The sequence below is a fragment of the Anolis sagrei genome, chromosome 5, assembly GCF_037176765.1.
Source record: "Anolis sagrei isolate rAnoSag1 chromosome 5, rAnoSag1.mat, whole genome shotgun sequence".
Classification (NCBI taxonomy): domain Eukaryota; kingdom Metazoa; phylum Chordata; class Lepidosauria; order Squamata; family Dactyloidae; genus Anolis; species Anolis sagrei.
Window position 1 is genome coordinate 105,642,116 of NC_090025.1, and position 20,078 is coordinate 105,662,193.

The 20,078-nt window shown below is 39.9% G+C and overlaps 1 protein-coding gene across 1 annotated transcript in view; it reads right to left on the reverse strand.

Annotated features, from left to right (window-relative positions):
• Positions 1 to 20,078, reverse strand: part of CPZ (carboxypeptidase Z) — a 53,315-nt gene that overhangs the window by 14,546 nt on the left and 18,691 nt on the right. The window contains exons 3-9 of the mRNA XM_060778006.2: positions 16,733 to 17,107; positions 12,569 to 12,778; positions 10,935 to 11,131; positions 9,707 to 9,868; positions 8,875 to 9,033; positions 1,811 to 1,946; positions 783 to 922 (exon numbers count right to left, since the gene is read on the reverse strand). Of these exons, the coding sequence (XP_060633989.2) occupies positions 783 to 922; positions 1,811 to 1,946; positions 8,875 to 9,033; positions 9,707 to 9,868; positions 10,935 to 11,131; positions 12,569 to 12,778; positions 16,733 to 17,107 (1,379 nt within the window). The remainder of the gene's footprint in view (positions 1 to 782; positions 923 to 1,810; positions 1,947 to 8,874; positions 9,034 to 9,706; positions 9,869 to 10,934; positions 11,132 to 12,568; positions 12,779 to 16,732; positions 17,108 to 20,078) is intronic.

The following is a 20,078-nucleotide window of genomic DNA, read 5'->3' on the forward strand; positions in this document are numbered from 1 at the left end:
CCAATGTTTCTAATTTTCTGGAAGAGGTCTCGTCCTTCCTATTCTGTTGTCTTCTTCCACTTCCATGCATTGCTTATTTAAAAATAGTTCCTTATCTCTTCTGGCTAACCTCTGTAATTGCGCATTTAACTGGGCATATCTCCCCTTTTCACTGTTTCCTTTTGCTTTCCTCCTTTCTTGGGCTACTTCCAGTGTCTCAGCAGACAACCATTTTGCCTTCTTGGTTTTCTTTTTCTTTGGGACGTACTTTGTTGCCGCCTCCTGAACAATGTCTCAAGCGGCGTCGGTGGCTGAAAGGAGGAGGAGAAGGGAAGCGGGCGCAACAGCAAAGGATCACCGCCTTGTCGGGGCGCTGGAGCTTGAGCACCTCAATGATGTCATGAGTGAAACCGTGAAGGGCCACCCAAGACGGGACGGTTGTGGCAGAGAGGTCAGACCAAGCGTGATCCCTGGGGAAGGCAATGGCAAACCACTCCAGTATCCTTGCCAAGAAAACTAAATGGACCAGTACAACCAGGTCCTAATTAAGTAATATATTTGTCAATATCTTTAGTACTTTATGAAACTCCAGAGTACAATTTGCAATGAGAAATGAACACAAGAAGCAAGTTAGATAGCGGGAATTTCAATATATGTTATAATCTCCAATATGGTCTAGGGCTAAATCAGAGTCATCTGTGAATTGCCACTCAGAGAAGCTGCCTTCAAGAACTACTGTCTTAATCCACTTCGGGTGAACAATTCAATTAAAGAAAGATTAGAGAAATGACATGAGACTATACCATTTCCATGAACCTTAGAAGGGCTTCCTTGTTTTGCTGCCAAAGTAAATGAAGTTCATCTTCTAGAGGAAACTTCTCACAACCAAGCTCCAAAGTAATTTCAAAACAGTTGGTATGAAGGTAATTAAAATCTGCCATGCCTAGAAAAGAAGAAGAGTGAAAAAACTACTCTTTTTAAAATTAATATTTTGCATTCATTCATCCAAAATAGATTTCATGCATTATACACAAGCATTTGAAATTAATACAACACAGAATTAAAACAATGCAATTGTGAAAAGTTAAAACTGCAGTCAAGTGGAGCATACATAAGTGACACATAGGTGGTGCATGGAGAATAGCCTCCTTCCATTATTTCAATATGCAGACAGATATTTGGACCTCAAGCTGTTTAGGCCTTTAAAGATAAGCAACATCACTTTAAATAGGAGTCTTTCAGCTTTTTCCTATCTCATGCTCTCCAGAAATTTTGGACATTCACAATCTCTAGAAAATGCCCCCCCCCCGCCCCCCCAGCATCACTCTATAAACCAATGGTGGGCTTTCAGTCAAGGGATGTTCCACATTGGTAATCCTTCCTAATGGAGCACTCCTTTGTGGATATTGAATTGATATCTCCACCCCTGCTTTTTGTAGCTTACCAAAGACTAATTTCTCTCTTGAGAGGAACATGTTTGCATAGGAAATATGGAGTAAAGCTAGCTAGAGTGTCCACAGTCTTGCACCAGGAGTGTCACTGTACTATGGGTGTAGTTTAGTGAGTCAGAAAAGATAGATACCTATATTAACACATCTAGCTGGGCACTCCTCTTTTTAATTATACTGCCTTGATTGCATATTTCCAAAGCATTATCACATCAGTTTAAGGGGGGAATATGGTGATTTTTAATGAAAATACTGTGTAAGAGTCATAGCTTCTCCATCTTTACCATCCCCCCCCCCCCCCCCCCCCCGCGTAATGAGAATTAATAGTAATGAGTAGCAATGTCAGGCTATTTGTTGTGTTACCAAATATCTAAAAAAATTACCTCCAGCAAAGCTGTACCAATCAGCACCATTTATGATGCCCCCTCGTTTCACAAAATTTCCACCACAACGCATTTCTGACTTGTCTGAGATGCCAGGGTGTGCATTTGCATAGGTTTTAGAAAGCAGCTTGAACATCTGGGGGAAGAGAAATAAATGACATAAATATTGTTGTTGAGTATGATTTTTGTTCCTCTTAGTGAAACTCTAGACCAGTTGACACATGCTAATTATCATGCACAGTTATCCAAAAGCCACATAGGATCCCCTGAAGACTCAGTTCATTGATGGACCATGTTCAAAAACACACATCAGGATGTAAGATTCTTCACTTGTTAGGCCATAACTGCACTGTGAAAAAAAATACCTGAATTCCTCCAAATGAAATGTTGATTTTTAGGCATGTATAATTTTACCTGCTTATTTCATGCTGCCTCGTTCAAATTAATTTTTTGTGCTTTTCAATTAACTTACTGGTATAACAAATGATTCTCAATACTTATCTGACTACTACTTAGAGTTCATATTTGTGTGTCTGAACCATACATGGTAATTGATGAAGCTTCTGCTAGTGGCTTCCCTTGCTCTCCTCCCAAAAGTGATAAATGCTTTGAGGCTCATTGTAGGAGCTTGCAAGATGAAGCAATGCATGTCTATTCCAGGGCAAATCATTTCTCTTAGAACAAAATAAAAGTGCTTATATCAGCCCTTGTTTAATGTCAGTAGTACTAGACTGCAGATATTCTGCTAACAACAGTTGATCAACCATCCAGAAAAGCACTCAGCTGTGCATGTGCCTAGCTAAAATATTCTGGTATAAAGTGTTCTTCTGCAGCAGAGAAACCAGCAAATGCTATAAAGCCACAAAGGCACACATGTACCATCAGAATTAAGAGGGGAAGACAGCAACGCCTGGACTACTTGTGACTGAGCAGTCAGCAGAGGGACCACCGCTTGGAAGAAGCCTCTGGCGGAGGGCGAAGCAGGCTGGAGCATCAAGACAGGGAAAGCCAACACTTGCATGCTGCATTTCACTCTGTTGGGCCTGAATGTTCAGAACAGAGTTCCTGGCCACAAAGTGACAGGGACATGTGATAAAACAGGCTGCAAGGCATTTAGTAATGTATTACTATGTATTACACTTCTTCCTGAGTATATGTTGAAGTTCTGATTCACACTCCACCCAGAACCTTTCAATAGGGATTGTGTAAGTGATGGGCACATTTTTCTTCCTTTTCTTTCTTCCAGTTCTTTTGCAAAGAAGGACACAGTACCCTTTGCATATGGCCAGTGGCAGGCATTAAACCATAGTAGGTATTGAGGATGCTGGACAATTTATGAAATAGCAGTAGGCATAACAATATTAGATTTATTGTCGAAGGCTTTCAAGGCCGGAATCACTGGGTTGTTGTAGGTTTTTCCGGGCTATATGGCCATGTTCTAGAGGCATTTTCTCCTGACGTTTCACCTGCATCTGTGGCAAGCATTCCCAGAGGTAGTGAGGTCTGTTGGAAGTAGGAAAATGGGTTTATATATATGTGGAATGACCAGGGTGGGGCAAGGACTCTTGTCTGTTGGAGCTAGGTGTGAATGTTTCAACTGACCACCTTATTTAGTGTGATGGCGCGAGTGGCGCCACCTATGTATAGAACTGTTAGTTGTAAGATTTAAACTGTTGTATCATGCTTAATCCTGCCCCTTTTTACTCTGCTTATGTATAGTTGTATAGATTGCTTGCTTGTAGCTGTCAATCAGTACTGTTTGGCTCCACCTCTTCCTGCAGGAGGGGAGAGCTTCCTTTTTTCTTTTCATTCTGCCATCAGAGTTCATACCACATGGACGTGAGTAAAAGACTTCATTCTAAAGGACCCTGATTTAAGTTACCCCTTAGCACCAGTTCTGAGGTTTTTTACCCTTGGGACTCATGCTTTATGTACAGATCATCCTGGATAACATTGAGGAGATCCCAAGCACCTTCAAGCCGGTTCTTTTGGCACCAGAGGAAGATCCTGAGTCTTCAAATCATAGGCCATCTGAACTGGGGGTTATGGTTTGCTCCGGCATTCACAGCCATTGAGGAAAGAGGAAACTTGGTGAGGCTTCTCAGCTTCAAACCCCTTGGTCCCAGGACTGATTGAGACTGTAACGTATGTTTTCCTTCACCCCTCTAAAGTTTTCCAGCTCATTGCTTTGAAGAAATGGCTTTGTGATAAATAAAACTTATCTTGAGCTATTTACAGTGTTTTGGGTTTTTGGGAGTGCCAGTTTCCTATAGGAGGGCTAGAAGCAATCCCTTGGGGAAAAGGTGCCATGTCCATCCCTCCTTCATTAAGACTAACAGCCAAGCGCGATGGCACATTTAGCATTTGATGGCTTGGCAATGCCTGGGGGAATCCTTTGTTGAGAGGTGATTAGATGTCCATGTTTGTTTCCTCTCTGTTGTTCTGCTCTTCTAATTTTAGAGTTTTTTAATACTGGTAGCCAGATTTTATTAGATTTTATTAGATTTTATGAATATGCTGAGAAAGTCTGAGAACTGACCAAACAGCTCAGATAGAAGGCTATCAAGACTTCATTTCAGTCTGTGCCTCAGAATCTACTTGAGCCTAGAAAGATTTCATTTAGTTAAAAAAACAGAGAAAGAGAGAGAAAGGCTGAGCAAATATAGTATAATCCAACATAATTTAAGCTTAGGATGCAAGATATTCAGGTTAAGTGATAAAGTCCCATTTTGTGTGAACGTCAGCAGTCATCCCATGCTCAGATTTCTATTTAAAGATCCTGGCTCCAAATTCACCACACCCTGTCTTTTTGGATGTCTTTTTGAAGACATTCAGAGAAGGAGACCCCACCACCTGTCTCTAGCCAGTTATTTCAGAACTCAACCATTCATAACATCAACATGTTACTTCTAATGTTCTATCAGAATCTACCTTCCTAAACTAAAAAATTATTACACCAAGTCCTTCCTGGGATAGGTGTATCCTCCTCACCATGACAGGCCTTTAGATATTTAAAGAAGGCAACCATGCCATCCTTCAGTCTTCTCTTCAGGATGAACATATCCACCTCGTTCAACCTGCCCTTGTGTGTTTTGTTCCTTACCTCTTGAACAGACTGCGCTCTGGCACCACGAGATGCATAGCCAACCTCAAGAAATGGGGCTACAAAGTGGAATCCACGACATGCGAGTGTGGAGAGGAGCAAACCACTGACCACCTGCTGCAATGCAACCTGAGCCCTGCCACATGCACAATGGAGGACCTTCTTGCAGCAACACCAGAGGCACTCCAAGTGGCGACATACTGGTCAAAGGACATTTAATCAACTGCCAAGCTTGCAAACTTTGTGTTTTGTCTGTCTATCTGTCTGTCTGTCTGTCTGTCTGTCTGTTTGTTTGTTTGTTAAAAAATGCAATGCAACTGTTTGGTGTGCCCCTGACACGATAAATAAATAAAACCCTTATTTACAGTTCTCTGAACTTACTCCAACTTGCCTATATTCTTCCAAAAATAAGCCACTCAAATGGGCCTGAATAGTGCAAAATATAGTGGGGTTATTATTTCTCTCAACTTGTACCATAATTCAGGCTACATTGCTATTTAAAGGGCAGTGTAGTGTAGTATAGTGGTTTGAGTGTTCAACTAGGACAATGAGAGACCAGGTTTCAAATTCCCACTTAACCATAAAACACTGGGCAATTTTGGGCAAGTCATACTCTGTCAACCTTAGAGGAAGTCAAAGACTAAAACTCCTCTGAAGAAATCTTACCAAGAATCCCCATGATAAGGTGACCTTAGGGTTACTGTAAGTCAGAAACACTTTGAAGGCACACACATAAAATATTATTTGCCTTCTTTACTGCATCGTTATACTGTTGGATCATATTCATTTTATGATCAATAGTAATCTCAAACTTTCATTTCATATGTACTGCTGCTACACCAATTATCTTATATCTTTTCATTTGGTGTTGTGGCCTAAATGTAGAATTTTGCATTTGTCACTTCTGAATTTCATTTTATTTGTTTCAATTCAATTTTCTATTTTTTTCAAGATCCTTTTGAATTCTCTTTCCAATGTGTTAAATATCCTGCCTAGTTTTGTATCATCTTCAAACTTGATAAGGAATCTCTCTAATCCACATGTATCAAGGCCCATGGGCTGAATCTGGCCCTCCATGTCATTTTATGTGACTCTCCAGATTTTTTTGAGAATATACTGCAAGTCGCTTCTAGAATGAGAAAATTGGATGCCTGGATGTCTTACCATTAGGAGGCTTCTCTCATGTCCCCACATGGGAAGTAGGGACTGACAGATGGAAGCTCACCCCATCTCGTGGATTCAAACCTTAAGGTCTTCAGGACAGCAGTTCAGCCAGCACAAGGGTTTAACCCAATGTGCCACCATGGCTCCTGACTCTCCAGATTCAGAACTACAATTCCTGTAGAGTAACATCTGGAAGGCTGCAGTTTATTCTTTTTAGTCAGGAGAGTGGGGTTTGAATTTAGATAAAAGGCTTATGGATATATTGCCTGGTGTTAAAATGTCCTTCAACCTTTCCCCAATTTCAAAGCCACGACTGCTTTTGTGTTGCAATTCTCATTATCTGTCTGCTTGGCAGATAATTAAAAGTGGTGGGAGTTGTTGTTCTACAACATCTGGGGACTCAAATTGGGTAAAAACTAAAAAGAATCAATTACTATGTAAAAAAAAATTATAGTTGGCTCTCTGCATCTACAATTCTCCATCAGTTGATCCATAGGCCCTTTGAATGCAACTATAAGGCTGATGTGGCCCTTGATGAAAATGCATTTGAAACCTCTGCTCTAAGTCATCATCAAAGTCTGTGATAAAAATATTGAAACATGATGGTCTCAGAACAGCACTTCACTTGAGCCCTCCATCTAATCTGCGGCACAGTAACCTTATGACAAGTCTTTGAGCATGGTTTTCCAAACAATTATGGATCCATGTATTGTCGAAGGCTTTCATGGCCGGAATCACTGGGTTGTTTAGGTTTTTCGGGCTATATGGCCATGGTCTAGAGGCATTCTCTCCTGACATTTCGCCTGCATCTATGGCAAGCATCCTCAGAGGTAGTGAGGTAGTGACCTCACTACCTCTGAGGATGCTTGCCATAGATGCAGGCGAAATGTCAGGAGAGAATGCCTCTAGACCAGTGGTTCTCCACCTGTGGGTCCCCAGATGTTTTGGCCTTCAACTCCCAGAAATCCTAATAGCTGATAAAATGGCTGGGATTTCTGGGAGTTGTAGGCCAAAACACCTGGGGACCCACAGGTTGAGAACCACTGCTCTAGACCATGTCCATATAGCCCCCCAAAAAACCTACAACAACCCAATTATGGATCCATCTGATGGTTTTGTCATCTACTTCATATTTAATCAACTTGCTGATTAAAATAGCACGGAAGATGTTATCAAATGCTTTGCTTAAATGCAGATAAACAATATCAACTGCATTCCCACCATCTACTACATTAGTTACTTGATAAAAGGTTAATTTGGCAGAATTTGTTGATAAATCCGTACTGGTTCCTACTGATTACTGTATTGTCAACCACATATTAGCAAACAGATGCCTTTATAATCCATAGGCTTTTGAGTTTCATTAAAAATAATCATGGTTTCTATTTAACATTGGAAGTGATCATTTTGGGCCACGTAGCCTTGGATTATTCAGAACAGATTTCCTAGAAATTAGATTTTAAAAGTCTTGTATATACAAGGACCTTTTCAATTCCTCATCATAGATGAAGCACGATGTAGTCATAAAACATCTAAAAATAAACTACAGGAAAATATGAATGCTTTAACACTGGTATGAAGACACATTGAAATATTTTGTCTTCCATAGGTGGCACAATTGCAGACTCAGATCTCCAAAAGGTTTATGGTGTCTATCAATGGGGGGTGCGAATATGTATATACATATTCTCCAGTAATGTGATATGAAAATCTTATACCACTACATGATCTGTGCCAGTTTAACAATCAGTGGTAAGTTAACTAGATAAAAAATTGTTCCATTCCCTATGACATTCAAGAGTTGCACTACTTCGACTTGGTCTTGCATTGTACATAGTTTCCGTTTCTAAATCTTGTATTAATATTTTTCTGTCCAGGAGTCTCTAAACTGCTGGAATTTAAAAGCTCATCTGCACAAAACATGGATTCTCCTTGATAGGTGAAGGACTCCATCTTGCAGCTGTCTTATCTACTTGCTGTCTTGAATATTGGGCACACCACATGCTCAGTTATTCATTGTGCACATTTAAAGGAGGAAAAGAGTGCATTTAAAAAAAATAAAGATGAAGCGTTTTTCTTTCAATAAGGCACACAAGAGAAACATGAGTAATGTGCTGTGCATTTCAAAACTGCACAAAGAGTAATAGCTAAGTTTAATCCTTCCTAAATAAGATACTTGGAAGTAAATTCTATATGGAAGTCTTAAGAGCTTCCCCCTCCATCTCCCCAAGAAAAGAAAATAACATATCTTCTTCTAGCAGACTTCTCCAGCAGTTGAAATTGCTTCTCTTAATGTGCTTAAATAAAGCATGACTGCCCCCTTCTGCTCTCTTTTTATCTTGTTCAGAACAGCTCTTGCTTTGAGTTGTCCTTGTTGTCATTGGTGGTGGTGTTTGTTTGGTTTTTTGGTTTATTTGATTTTTTCTTGTTTTGGAGGATGATAATTTCAATTTCTTGAAACAGCTTCTAGGTTAAATACCAAGCAAGAATCAACCTTTCGCTCATTAAATATAATGTCCCTTACTCTTTTTTTGTTGTTCATTCGTTCAGTCGTTTCCGACTCTTTGTGATCTCATGGACCAGCCCACGCCAGAGCTCCCTGTCAGCCAACACCACTCCCAGCTCCTTCAAGGTCAATCCAGTCCCTTACTCTACACTACAACAAAAATGTACTCAAGCCATTTGGACATATACAGTGGGGCTATTGTATCCTGGTTCGTTTTACTTGTCACACATTTTAAAAATTCATACTCATTATATTTGATACTATTAAAGTTGTTTTGCAATATAGTATTACCTTCTCATCTGGGGTAGGGGAGAACATTTTTTCTTCCAGTGGATGTACTGAGTAATCATAGGGATAAGAAACCACCAAATCACCCCCGTGGAGACTGGCAGATAATACAAATGGGATGGAGGTGATCCACTTCATAACAGCTCTTGTCTCTGGTGCTACCTGGAGAACATTTAAAAAACCAACTGCATTAGGTAAATGTAAAGGTTGTCCCCTGATATTAAGTCAAGTCATGTCTGATTCTGGGATGTGGAGCTCATCTCCTTTTCTAAGCCAAAGAGCTGGCATTGTCCATAGACACCTCCAAGGTCATGTGGCCAGCATGACTGCATGGAGCGCAGTTACCTTCCCACCGGAGCATTACTTATTGATCTACTCACATTTGCATGTTTTTGAACTGCTAGGTTGACAGAAGCTAGGGCTGACAGCAGAAGTTCACGTCGCTCCCCGGAATCAAACCTGCAACCTTTCGGTCAACAAGCTCAGCAGCTCAGCACTTTAACCCACTGCGCCACCGGGCACTCCGGTGCATTAGTGGGCACAAAATATTATCTCATTAGGACATATTAATGAAGTATTAAAATGAGCCCATAAGATTAAAAGTTGAGGTTGTTCTGACACAAGCTAGTGAGAGGCTATGCTCCTAAAAGCATCAACACACCACTCCACTTTAAGTCACATAAATAGTAGATATTCCCCACCCTGTATTTTGGCTTTCGTAATCTGACACTATTACAATACAATTGCGTAGCATGCTGAAGGAATGTGTGCTTTATAAAACAGGTTTTCTGGGGCAAAGAACAGGATATGGTTCATGAATGTTGGTGTTCCATACCTTACCCCACCAGTAAGACTGTGGAATAGGCAAGTGGTCTGTACGTGCCCCTCTGATCCTTGCCAATCTGTACACTTCAGATGTCAAATCTGGGAAATTCCTGTTAAGATCGAGATTCTGAGCTGTTTGCCTCCCATTGACCCATCCATTGTAGCCAGCTCCCTAATTAGCATTGAACAGAAAGATAAAAACATAAACACTGGTGAATCCATACACATATTTATGGTAGGACGGCATGAAGTCCACATGTAACCAGGGGCGGCTCAACCCATTACGCAAAGTAAGCATTTGCAGTATAGTTGATTTTGCCCAGGGGCACTCTTGAGGCGCTCTTGGGGGAAAATAGACCTTGACATATGCGAGTTGTAGTTACTGGGATGTATAGTTCACCTACAATCAAAGAGCATTCTGAACTCCACTAATGATGGAATTGAACCAAATATGGCACACAGAACTCCCACGATGAACAGAATATATATATCAGTGATTGGTTGGGGGGGGGGGGGCAAATACTGTTTGCTTATCGTTGAAAATTACCTAGGGCCGCCTCTGCATGTAACTATGGAGAACTGAACATTCACATTAATTTTTAGTACAATAAATGGATTCAATTCAAAGAGAAATATTTTAAGAAAAACTAAAAAACAAATACAAATCCACAACATTTGTATCACATTTCCTTTTTTAAAGAAGCTTTTTGTGACAACCAAAATAGAGAAAAGACAGGCTCTAAAGATATGCAGCCTGTTTGTTTCCTGCTGCTTATAGATAGGGCCCAAACCAAAAGAGGTTTTAAAGCAGAGGATGGATATCTGTTTACAGAGATTCATTGGCAGGGAACTAGCATAGATAATTCTGGGAGTTCAATCGAGCTCTACAGTCCTCTCAGGCACACCATCTACTTCATCCCACTAGAGAATGAATCCACTTTAAATCCAGTTTCTGCCTCCTGGGTTTGTAGTTTAGTGAAGCTGTTAAAGGATTCTCCCTAAACTACAAACCTCAGAATTCTGCAGAATTCTGGATTTAAAGTGGATTCATTCTATAGTGTGAGGAGGTCCTTAGTGAGGTTACTGATCTATCCTTTACATTTCAGATCCCCCCCCATGTCATATCACAAGTTCCTTTTTAAAGTTCTCCTATTACTTGTAGCATCCATAATCCCTATCATCATCAATATTATAGTAAAAAAAGATCTTCCCTAACCTAGATCCTCCTTTGTGCTTACCTCTTCTGCTGCAAGTTCGTATCCATCTGGATTCATGGAAGGAAGAAGGTGAATTCGAGTATTGTTGATCAGTGTTTGTATTCTGGAGTTCCCACGGAGATATTCAGAACACAGATACTGGGCAAGGTAGATTAGCAATTCTTTTCCCACGACTTCATTTCCATGCATGTTGCCAATATATTTGAATTCTGGCTTAACTGTGAAGATATGAGCCAAGATAGGTTTTATTTCACTCACTTTCAAGAGACAGGAAAGTGGCGGCTGCTAAGTGTGATATGGTTTCTTTTCTTATTGTGGCTTCTGCTACCCTGGTCAAAGAAGATGTCCAAGAGCCATTGGCAGACCAATGATCGGTTGAAGAGGAAGGGTTTTTCATGAAAATTGGAAGCCTATTTTTGTCAACAAAGGGAAGGAAGAAGCTCTAGGATGAATACCCTATAAGGTAGCACAGTGGGCTAAACTGCTAGCTGCAGGAAAGCTGCTGACTGGAACGTCGGCACTTTGAAGCTGCGAGTCGGGGTGAGCTCTTGACAGTCAGCCCTAGCTTCTGCCTACCTAGAAGTTCAAAAACATGCAATGTGAGTAGATCACTAGGTACTGCCTCAGCAGAAAAAGGGTTAGACACATCTTTTGCCTTGTCATTTAATATTTTTTCTTCATATGAACAATTTTCTGGTTATCAGCCAGAGTTCCACAAGATTAATTTATGTATTAATTGTAGTTTCCACCTTTTTGAAAACAGTTTAATCACAATTTCAATATGCAGAGGCCATTTTAAAAAAAAATCCTGCAATATGGATGGGACAGCGAAAATTTAACACATTCCCAGACTTGCTCAATTCCCATCCATCTAGCTAACTTACGGATGGTATAATGGGAATGATTTGCTTTTTGTTTGTTTTCAGTGAAAGTGCTCTGTTGTTGAAGCAAATCCCTTCTATTTTCATCAACTGACTTCATATGAATCACTACAAAAATGTACTTTGTCCTTTGTAGCCCCGGGGACAAGAGAACAATTGTGATGGACGATGCCTCTATTGTTTTGATCATACATTTTTCCCAGGAAACTCTATCACTATGTAACAAAATTTGAAAAGAAAATCCGTTCCTGGCTTGAAAGTCTTACTTCCTGTTTAATTATTATTACTTACTTTAAAAGTAATTGTTATTATGCTTCAGAAACTGCCACAAACCATGTTGAATTGATTGCGACTATGAGATATTCATTGAAAAATTATCACAAATTGTGCTGCAGGATGTCTTACAAAAACAAAGTTTTTGCAGTTTCATAAACCTTTTCCATGTTTTTATGATGGAACCAATTAGAAAATGACATTTATAGTCCAGGAACAAAAATGGTGTTGCATAGTGTAATTTCCAGCATCTCTTCTCTTTCAAGAGCTTAGTTGACCATGGCTCAAGGAACACCAATCGTTGCAGCAGGGCCAGCATCGTCATAAGATAAGGTGAGATTCTAACATAAGGCAGAAGACTGGGAAGGTCCAGAAGAATTATTTCACAATATTTTTTTTCCAATCACATCAATGAGGACATCTCAGGCGGCAAGACATCTTTCATCTGCTTTGACCCTTGGTTTCACATAGTTCTGATCTCCACCAAAAGGCTATACTCACGTAATTCATGGTGTCCGGGTCTAGTAGAAAATTCAATTGCAAACAGATCTTTTCCTTCAAAGCTGCGACCAATGCTGTACATCTTGGAAATATGGGAACACCTGGATGCCGTCTTTTTCAGTACTCTTACCATTTGGGCGAATGAGTGGTGGGTGAACTGAATGAAGGTTGGTGCCGCATTGGGTGCATCATCTACAAATTCTGTTTCCCCTGAAAGTCAACAAAATTGGTTTAACTAAGCTTTCTAATTGCACATGTAAAAAATCGTAGCATATACAAATATATTCTTTCACACCTAAGTCAACAAGTGACAAGATCTATCCAATTCAAACATGATAGCCATATTCAGAAAATGATTAATGTTACATTTGGGGATCATTTGACAATGCTTATGCTATCCTCTTCCTGTATCACAAACAAAGGGTATCAAGGGTAAACAAGCTTTTGAATGAGGGCTGTTGGTGGTCATATTCACACAAACATTCTGCTTGTGGATATCTCAAAAGTATTCATTTTTGGAAATAGAATGTGGAAAGTTATGGTCAAGCGACCATTATGAAATGTAGGATTGTTGTAAGTTATTTCGGGCTATATGGCCATGGTCTAGAGGCATTCTCTCCTGACGTTTCGCCTGCATCGATGGCAAGCATCCTCAGGGGTAGTGAGGTGGGATCCTCAGATGGATCCTCACTACCTCTGAGGATGCTTGCCATAGATGCAGGCAAAACTTCAGGAGAGAATGCCTCTAGACCAGGGGTCCTCAAACTAAGGCCCGGGGGCCAGATACAGCCCTCCAAGGTCATTTACCTGGCCCTTGCTCAGGGTCAACCTAAGTCTGAAACAACTTGAAAGTACACAACAACAACACTATCTCATCAGCCAAAAGCAGGCCCACACTTCCCATTGAAACACTAATGAGTTTATATTTGTTTAAATTGTTCTTCATTTTAATCATTGCATTGTTTAAAGTGTTTTTTTCACTACAAATAAGATATGTGCAGTGTGCATAGGAATTCGTTGTTTTTTTTCCAAATTATAATCTGGCCCTCCAACAGTTTGAGGGACTGTGACCTGGCCCTCTGCTTAAAAAGTTTGAGGACCCCTGCTCTAGACCATGGCCATATAGCCCGAAAAAAACCTACAACAACCCAGTGATTCCAGCCATGAAAGCCTTCAACAATACATTATGAAATGTAGTTTGATACTCTAAAATGGTAGCTCTAGTAACAACAGAAGGCAGTAGCAGAATTGGGGTTCATTTTTGCTAGGATCTTGGGAAAATTCTAGGGCTGTGTGAAATGGCACAGAATGCATTCTGTTTTCATCCTGTTTTTGAGTGCCTTACCACAGTTCTGTTTTTGGGAAGAATTACAAATCTGAAAGGCTCCCCTCCTAATCTCCCTGAAATTTCCTGAAAACAGAATTTGGGAGCACCCTGAAATTCAAAACAAAAACATAACAGACTTGAACACCCTAAAATTAACTCAAGATCTGGATGGTAATGTAAATAAAATTGAAGCATAAGTTAGATTCCTACTCTCCTCTTGGCAACCTTCAAATCCTGTCTCCAACATAAATGTTCTATCATCAACCAAGAGTTTGACCTTCCACAAGGAGGGCTAAGGATAGACAGGAAGGTCTGGGAAAAACGTAGTGCAGAAAGACTCCATCCCACCACAAACTATAGAAGCCCTAAATAATACCTTGTCCTACACCTAACAAATTCTACATCTAACAAATTTTATAGGTTCAATTCTGTGTCAGTGCTTTGTGTTGACGGTGTTACGAGAATACTTACCTAGAATTTTATCCATAGAAAAGAGAACGGAAAAGAGATAAAAGGAGCAAATCTGGTGTCATCACATTTATCGGTAGCAGAGTGTGTCCTGGAGAGATGCCACAAGCTACTGACATCACACACCTATTTCCACCCTTTGTTATGTTATTAAAAAAGAGATATGGTCACTTTAGCACAGTTCACTTTTTTTATGGCAGTGCAGAAACACACAACACTCTAGCAAAGTCATTTTCCTCCAGATCAATTCCCATTTATACCTCTCTTGCTTCTGATGGATCTGCAGTTCTTAAGACCTGTCTTGAGCTAAGATGTGTGGTCACAGTATGTTTTAGAATCTGAGACTTGGTCTATTAGCCCTTATTTTTAATTTATCATTAAAACCACCATTCAGTGAATGGATAATAGAAGCTTGCTTTATTGATAATAAGATCTTGGGACAGGGGAGATTCAGAACTTACAGAACCATAGTATATTAATGGATAAAGGCAAACTATTTAAAGAGGCCATATACATTTTGTGGTTGTTGTATGCCCTCAAGTCATTTCCAACTTTTGGAGATGCTAAAGTGAATCTATCACAGGATTTTCTTGGCATGATTTGTCAGAGGGGAGTTGTTTTTGTCTTGCTCTGAGGTGGAGAGGATGTCACTTGGCCAAGGTCCCTCTTTGGGTTTCCATGATGAGCAGTAACTCAAACCCTGATCTCCAGAGTCCATCCTCAACCCACTACATCATGCTGACTCTCTGCCACAAACATTACTATTACTCTCACATCAGAAGCAACTTGCGGTTTCTCAAGTCACTCCTGACATGATTTTTTTTTTTACTATTATAGTATAAATAAAGTAACAACAGCAATGGGTGGGGGGTTGATATCAGTATTTTCTCCACAACACACTGTAAATTTGGTCAGGCTGAGAAGGATCATCAAAGGAAAACTCATAGAAATATACAGCCTCTCTTCTTCCTGACTTTATCTCACAATTTAATCATTTAAAAAATAATAATAATAAAAGAACGAAAGTTTAGAATCTATGTTGCCAATAGTGCAAACAGGCACCAGATAGCATGTTTAGATTCCAGGTAAAATTCAGCCAGCTAAGTTATACGCTACAACAACCTTTTTGTGAGAAGATCCTATGGCTGTCTCCCTACCTTGGCTCCCAGTTTGTGGATGCCACCTTTGCCATGATTTCTGAATGGGCATCCACCTGCATGGGGGCACTGATGGTGATCAATCTATTTAGAGGTGTTAACAGGAGTTTGCTAACATGAATACAAGAAACTAGATTGGGTCAGAAAATGGATAGTAATATGTTATGCAAGGAGTTTTTAAAGCAAATGGGTCTTGAACTGTCAGTAGGATGTTCATCAGCTTCCATTACCCTAGCATAGAAAAACAGCTTTGTAAAGCTTACTGACAGATTGCTTCATCAATTTTTTATTTTAAAATTCTTTTCTGTTTTAAACCCTGTGCGGGGTTGAAGAATTACAAGTAAGCACTTCTTTATTCTGTCTCAGCAATTCCAAATTTCCATTTAATACATGGAAATGCAACCGGTAATATTATTCTTTCATGAGGAAAGAGAGGCACCTTTTGGGTATTGGCTTCTTTTGGACAGTAGCTTCTTTTTGAGAACGTTAAAAGCAAATTGGGCTATAGCCAATGTATTGTCCAGCTTGGCAGCTTTTGTTGTACAGCTTGGCAGCCTTTGTTTCCCCTGGACACCAAACATTTCCTCTCATGCATGATCAATTTATATGAATGTGAGGTCAATCAGGGTTGATTTTGCAGTGTAATACAGTAAACTTGTTAATGTATTGGATGACTGACTTCCCAGTCCAAAGCTTTAAAAATTCTGATGTTGATCTACTTACTAGACAATACTATTGTTTACAACCTTGGGAACATGTGCCTAAAATGATAGACTCTAAGGAAATGCAACTAAACCAGATTGACAAGCATAAAGCAATGAATATTTGTTTCTTTTTAGAGTGCATTTACACTGTGGAATTAATGTGTTAGATCACCATTTAATCTGCCATGGCTCCAAGTTATGGAACCATGGGAGTTATATACACCTTGTAGCATTACATTGTTTTAAGTCTTCTCTGCTGAAGAGTGCTGGTGCCTCACCAAACTGCAGCTACCAAGGGTTACATAGCATTGAGTCATGGCAGTTAAAGTGTTGTCAAACTGCACTGATCCTACAGTGTAGATGCATCCTTAGATACAGGGGCACAGAAGCCTTATTGTTTCACTTAGCTGTCATTCAGTCCATCAGATATATTGGCATGTTTGAACCACATCCGCACTGTGAAAATACAGACTCATTTTCCCTCTTTCCTCACACCTTTGCTTCTTACCTCTCAGTTTTGCTAAGGGATCAAAGCATCCTTCTATCTCATCGACAAAGAATCGATCGCAGTCGAAGAAGTATGGCCAAGCCATATCAATGGCATCAAAGGCAGCAAGGCAATTTTTTCTCAGCATTTCACATGTTTTACGACAAGGTCTGATGACTTTTCCTTCTTCACATTTTGGGGCCATAATGGAGCAGCCCAGAAGTCTCAGGTCAGGATTGCATTCTCCTTGCAGCAGATTGTGGACCACACTCATCAAGATATATTCAGAGCTGTGTTCAACAACTGCTCTGGATTCTTGATCCAGCAAATTGGGATACATTGTTTTTGAATAAGACACATCAGCACAGGAAGTCAAGTTGATATCAACACAATTTCCTGTGAGAAATTGAAAGAGAAGTACATCAATGTAGTATACCAGTCTATAATGATCAATACAGTGTAGTAGTTTAGTGTTGGATTAGGAATCTAGGAAACCAGGGTTCAAGCCCCACTTAGTCCTGCAAACCTACCACCTCATCACATGGTCCCTGAGAAGCATGGCTACCCATCTGTCTAATGGAAAGGATTTGAACCTTTCAGGTTCTGTCTTCACACGTGTTTCCCTCTTCAGTTTTCCCCCAGTTCGAACCATCACACTGAGGAGCCTCATGGAAAACTTCAATATCTAGAACCAAGATTACTATAGACCTCATGAGGAAAGCAGGGGATTTATAGGGAAGCAGGGAATTTAAAACTCATTTGCCTTTCTCATGTCTCCCTTTCCTTTATCAGACCAATGTAATTTTAAAACCTGTGATGAACTCTGTGTCTCTCCCTGCTTGAAAAGAGGCTGACATGTCCTATTATGGGGTAATTCCTCAATGTGATGAGGTCCTGAACACGATTGCTCACCCCTCCCTCCTTTCAGGATACTTCAGCCTCTTTTCAACTACAGAAAGCCATGATGGTTGGAAGTAGTTTAATGTCATATGATGAGCTCTCTGCCTTTACCTTCTTGAAAAGAGGTTGAAGTGTCCTAGGCCGGGAAATTTCTCAATGTGTGAGGTCCTCAGTGAGTGATCCATAACTAAATCATGCTCTCTCGTGATAAAAAGAAAGGCAGTGGCTAAGAGAAAAGCATCTTGCTATCTATTGATTTGTTGTTGTTGTTGTTGCTGCTGCTGCTATTTTCCATTCAGTCAACTTTGACCTAAGGAAACTATATGCATATGAGAGTTTCGAGAGCTCCCAGTCGTGATCTGTACTCCCAAAACTTACATAATCCTTCCTTGATTGCAACCTTCTTCTTTTCCCATTGCCTTCCACTTTACCAAGTATTGGGGTTACAGGATCATCATAAATTAAAGCCAACTAAAAAGCACATTGCAGCAATAATCTGTCTAAAGCAATTTGGTAGTAATTTAATTTAATTGACTTATTCCCGGGTAGTTTGAAAACCCAGCATAATATATCACGTTTGACTTACTGCATTTTCAGATTTTTAGCCAACAGACTTTTATTTCTTGATTGCAAGGATTCAGTGATGAAGGAACAGAAATACATCTCAATCAGATATTTTGAAACCTTTAATCTTTGTTCTCATTGCCAAACCTTTATCAACTTGATTGTAACTTTCCTTATTTAGATCAAAGTGATTCCAGGCATCTGTGCTTAGCATTAGCTCTGATTGACTTGTGGTTCAATATACTGGTTCTCTTTAATCAGCCTGTTCCGTAACATTCACAAAACAGGAAAAGGGAAGACTAGAAAGGGGGCAACTCGAAGAATGCTTGGACAAGTTGAGCACCCCTTATCTGGATTTCTGAAATCCAAAATACTCCAAAATCTGAAGATGTCTGCATGATTTGACTGAGAAGATAGTGATAACTTAGCTTTTTAAAGTCTCAACATGCCCAAAGCATGTTTCATGCACAAAAATATTTAAATAATTGTGCAGAAAATTGGGATATTTGTATAAGGCAGTGGTTCTCAACCTGTGGTCTGTTGACCACCAGTGGTCTCGAAGTATGAAAATATGGTTCATGGCCTCACCATTACTACACTGTTGCCTGGAAACCACTTGGCAACTAGAGCGACTGGTCTCACGAAACCCTCTTATAATGCCGAGGTAACAGGGATGTCAGGAGAGGAGAGGCTGACTACCCACAAAAGATTACTACTACCACATCAGCTCTAGATTTTAAAATATGGTTTTCTGTGGGTGAGCAGATGGCGACTACTGGATGGCATATGTTCTGTATCAGAAACTAGAGCTGATGTGGTCTTTGCAATGCAATTTTCTAAATCAGCACTCCAAATAACCAAACCGAATCTAAAGTTGACCAAAAATTGATTTGTAATGCTTTTGGTACTAATATTGGAGAGTGTTCCTTGTTCAAGTGGTCCCTGGTCAAAGTGGTCTCTGGTCAAGTGATCCCTGGTCAAGTGGTCCCTGGTCAAAAAAAGGTTGGGAACCACTGGTATAAGGTGTTTACGAAACATAAATGCATTTCATGCTTAGACTTGGGCCCCATCTGCAAGATACTTCATTATGGACATGTATCCATTTATAGATATTCCAAAGTCCACAAAAATCCAAAATCTAAGACACTTCTGATTCCAAGCATTTCAGATTAGGAACACTCAACCTGAGATGCTGATTCTTTTGTGCCATCTCCTCTGCTCTTAACCAACATCTACTGGCAATAAAAATGAGAGCAGAAGAACAGAATCACAAGATTTACAAATGGAACACAGTATTATCTGAATTCCTGATAAAATTGCATGAATGTGGCAATTTGAAAGGCTTACTGGAAGAAACCAAAGACTGTTTTGAGCAACATCTTGGTTGCTGTTATTATTCCTGTTTTCTTATGGCTACAGTTGCAGAAAAGAAAATTCTGGCCACTATCACTGACCAGAGGCATGGTTGCTGTGAAGTTGCTCCCCTCCCTCACAATGAGAAAACCAGCAAAGAGAAAATAGTGCCAGCAGCTACTGGGAGCCATTTCTTTCATAGTAGCAGCCTGAGAACACACATGTTCTTTCTTCTGGTTCTAATTAGAATCAGTTGAAGTGCACATGGATTAATGGCAATTTATAAATAAAAGTGCTCAGGATTAGAAGATTCCTTTGGTTAAAACCTCCACGCTCACACAGTATTTTTCCATTGCAAGAGCCTGTCCCTCATCGCCAATGCAATATAAGTTGTTATTGTTGTTTTAGAGCAGAGTTTGATTTAAAAAATGCATGCACTCCAACTATTTTGATAATTTTTAATGTCTCTTGATAATTTTTATTAACAATTCTGAAGAAAGTCCTATTTTCTTCTTTCCTTAGATGTACAGTTTAGGCAAGTCTAGTATAG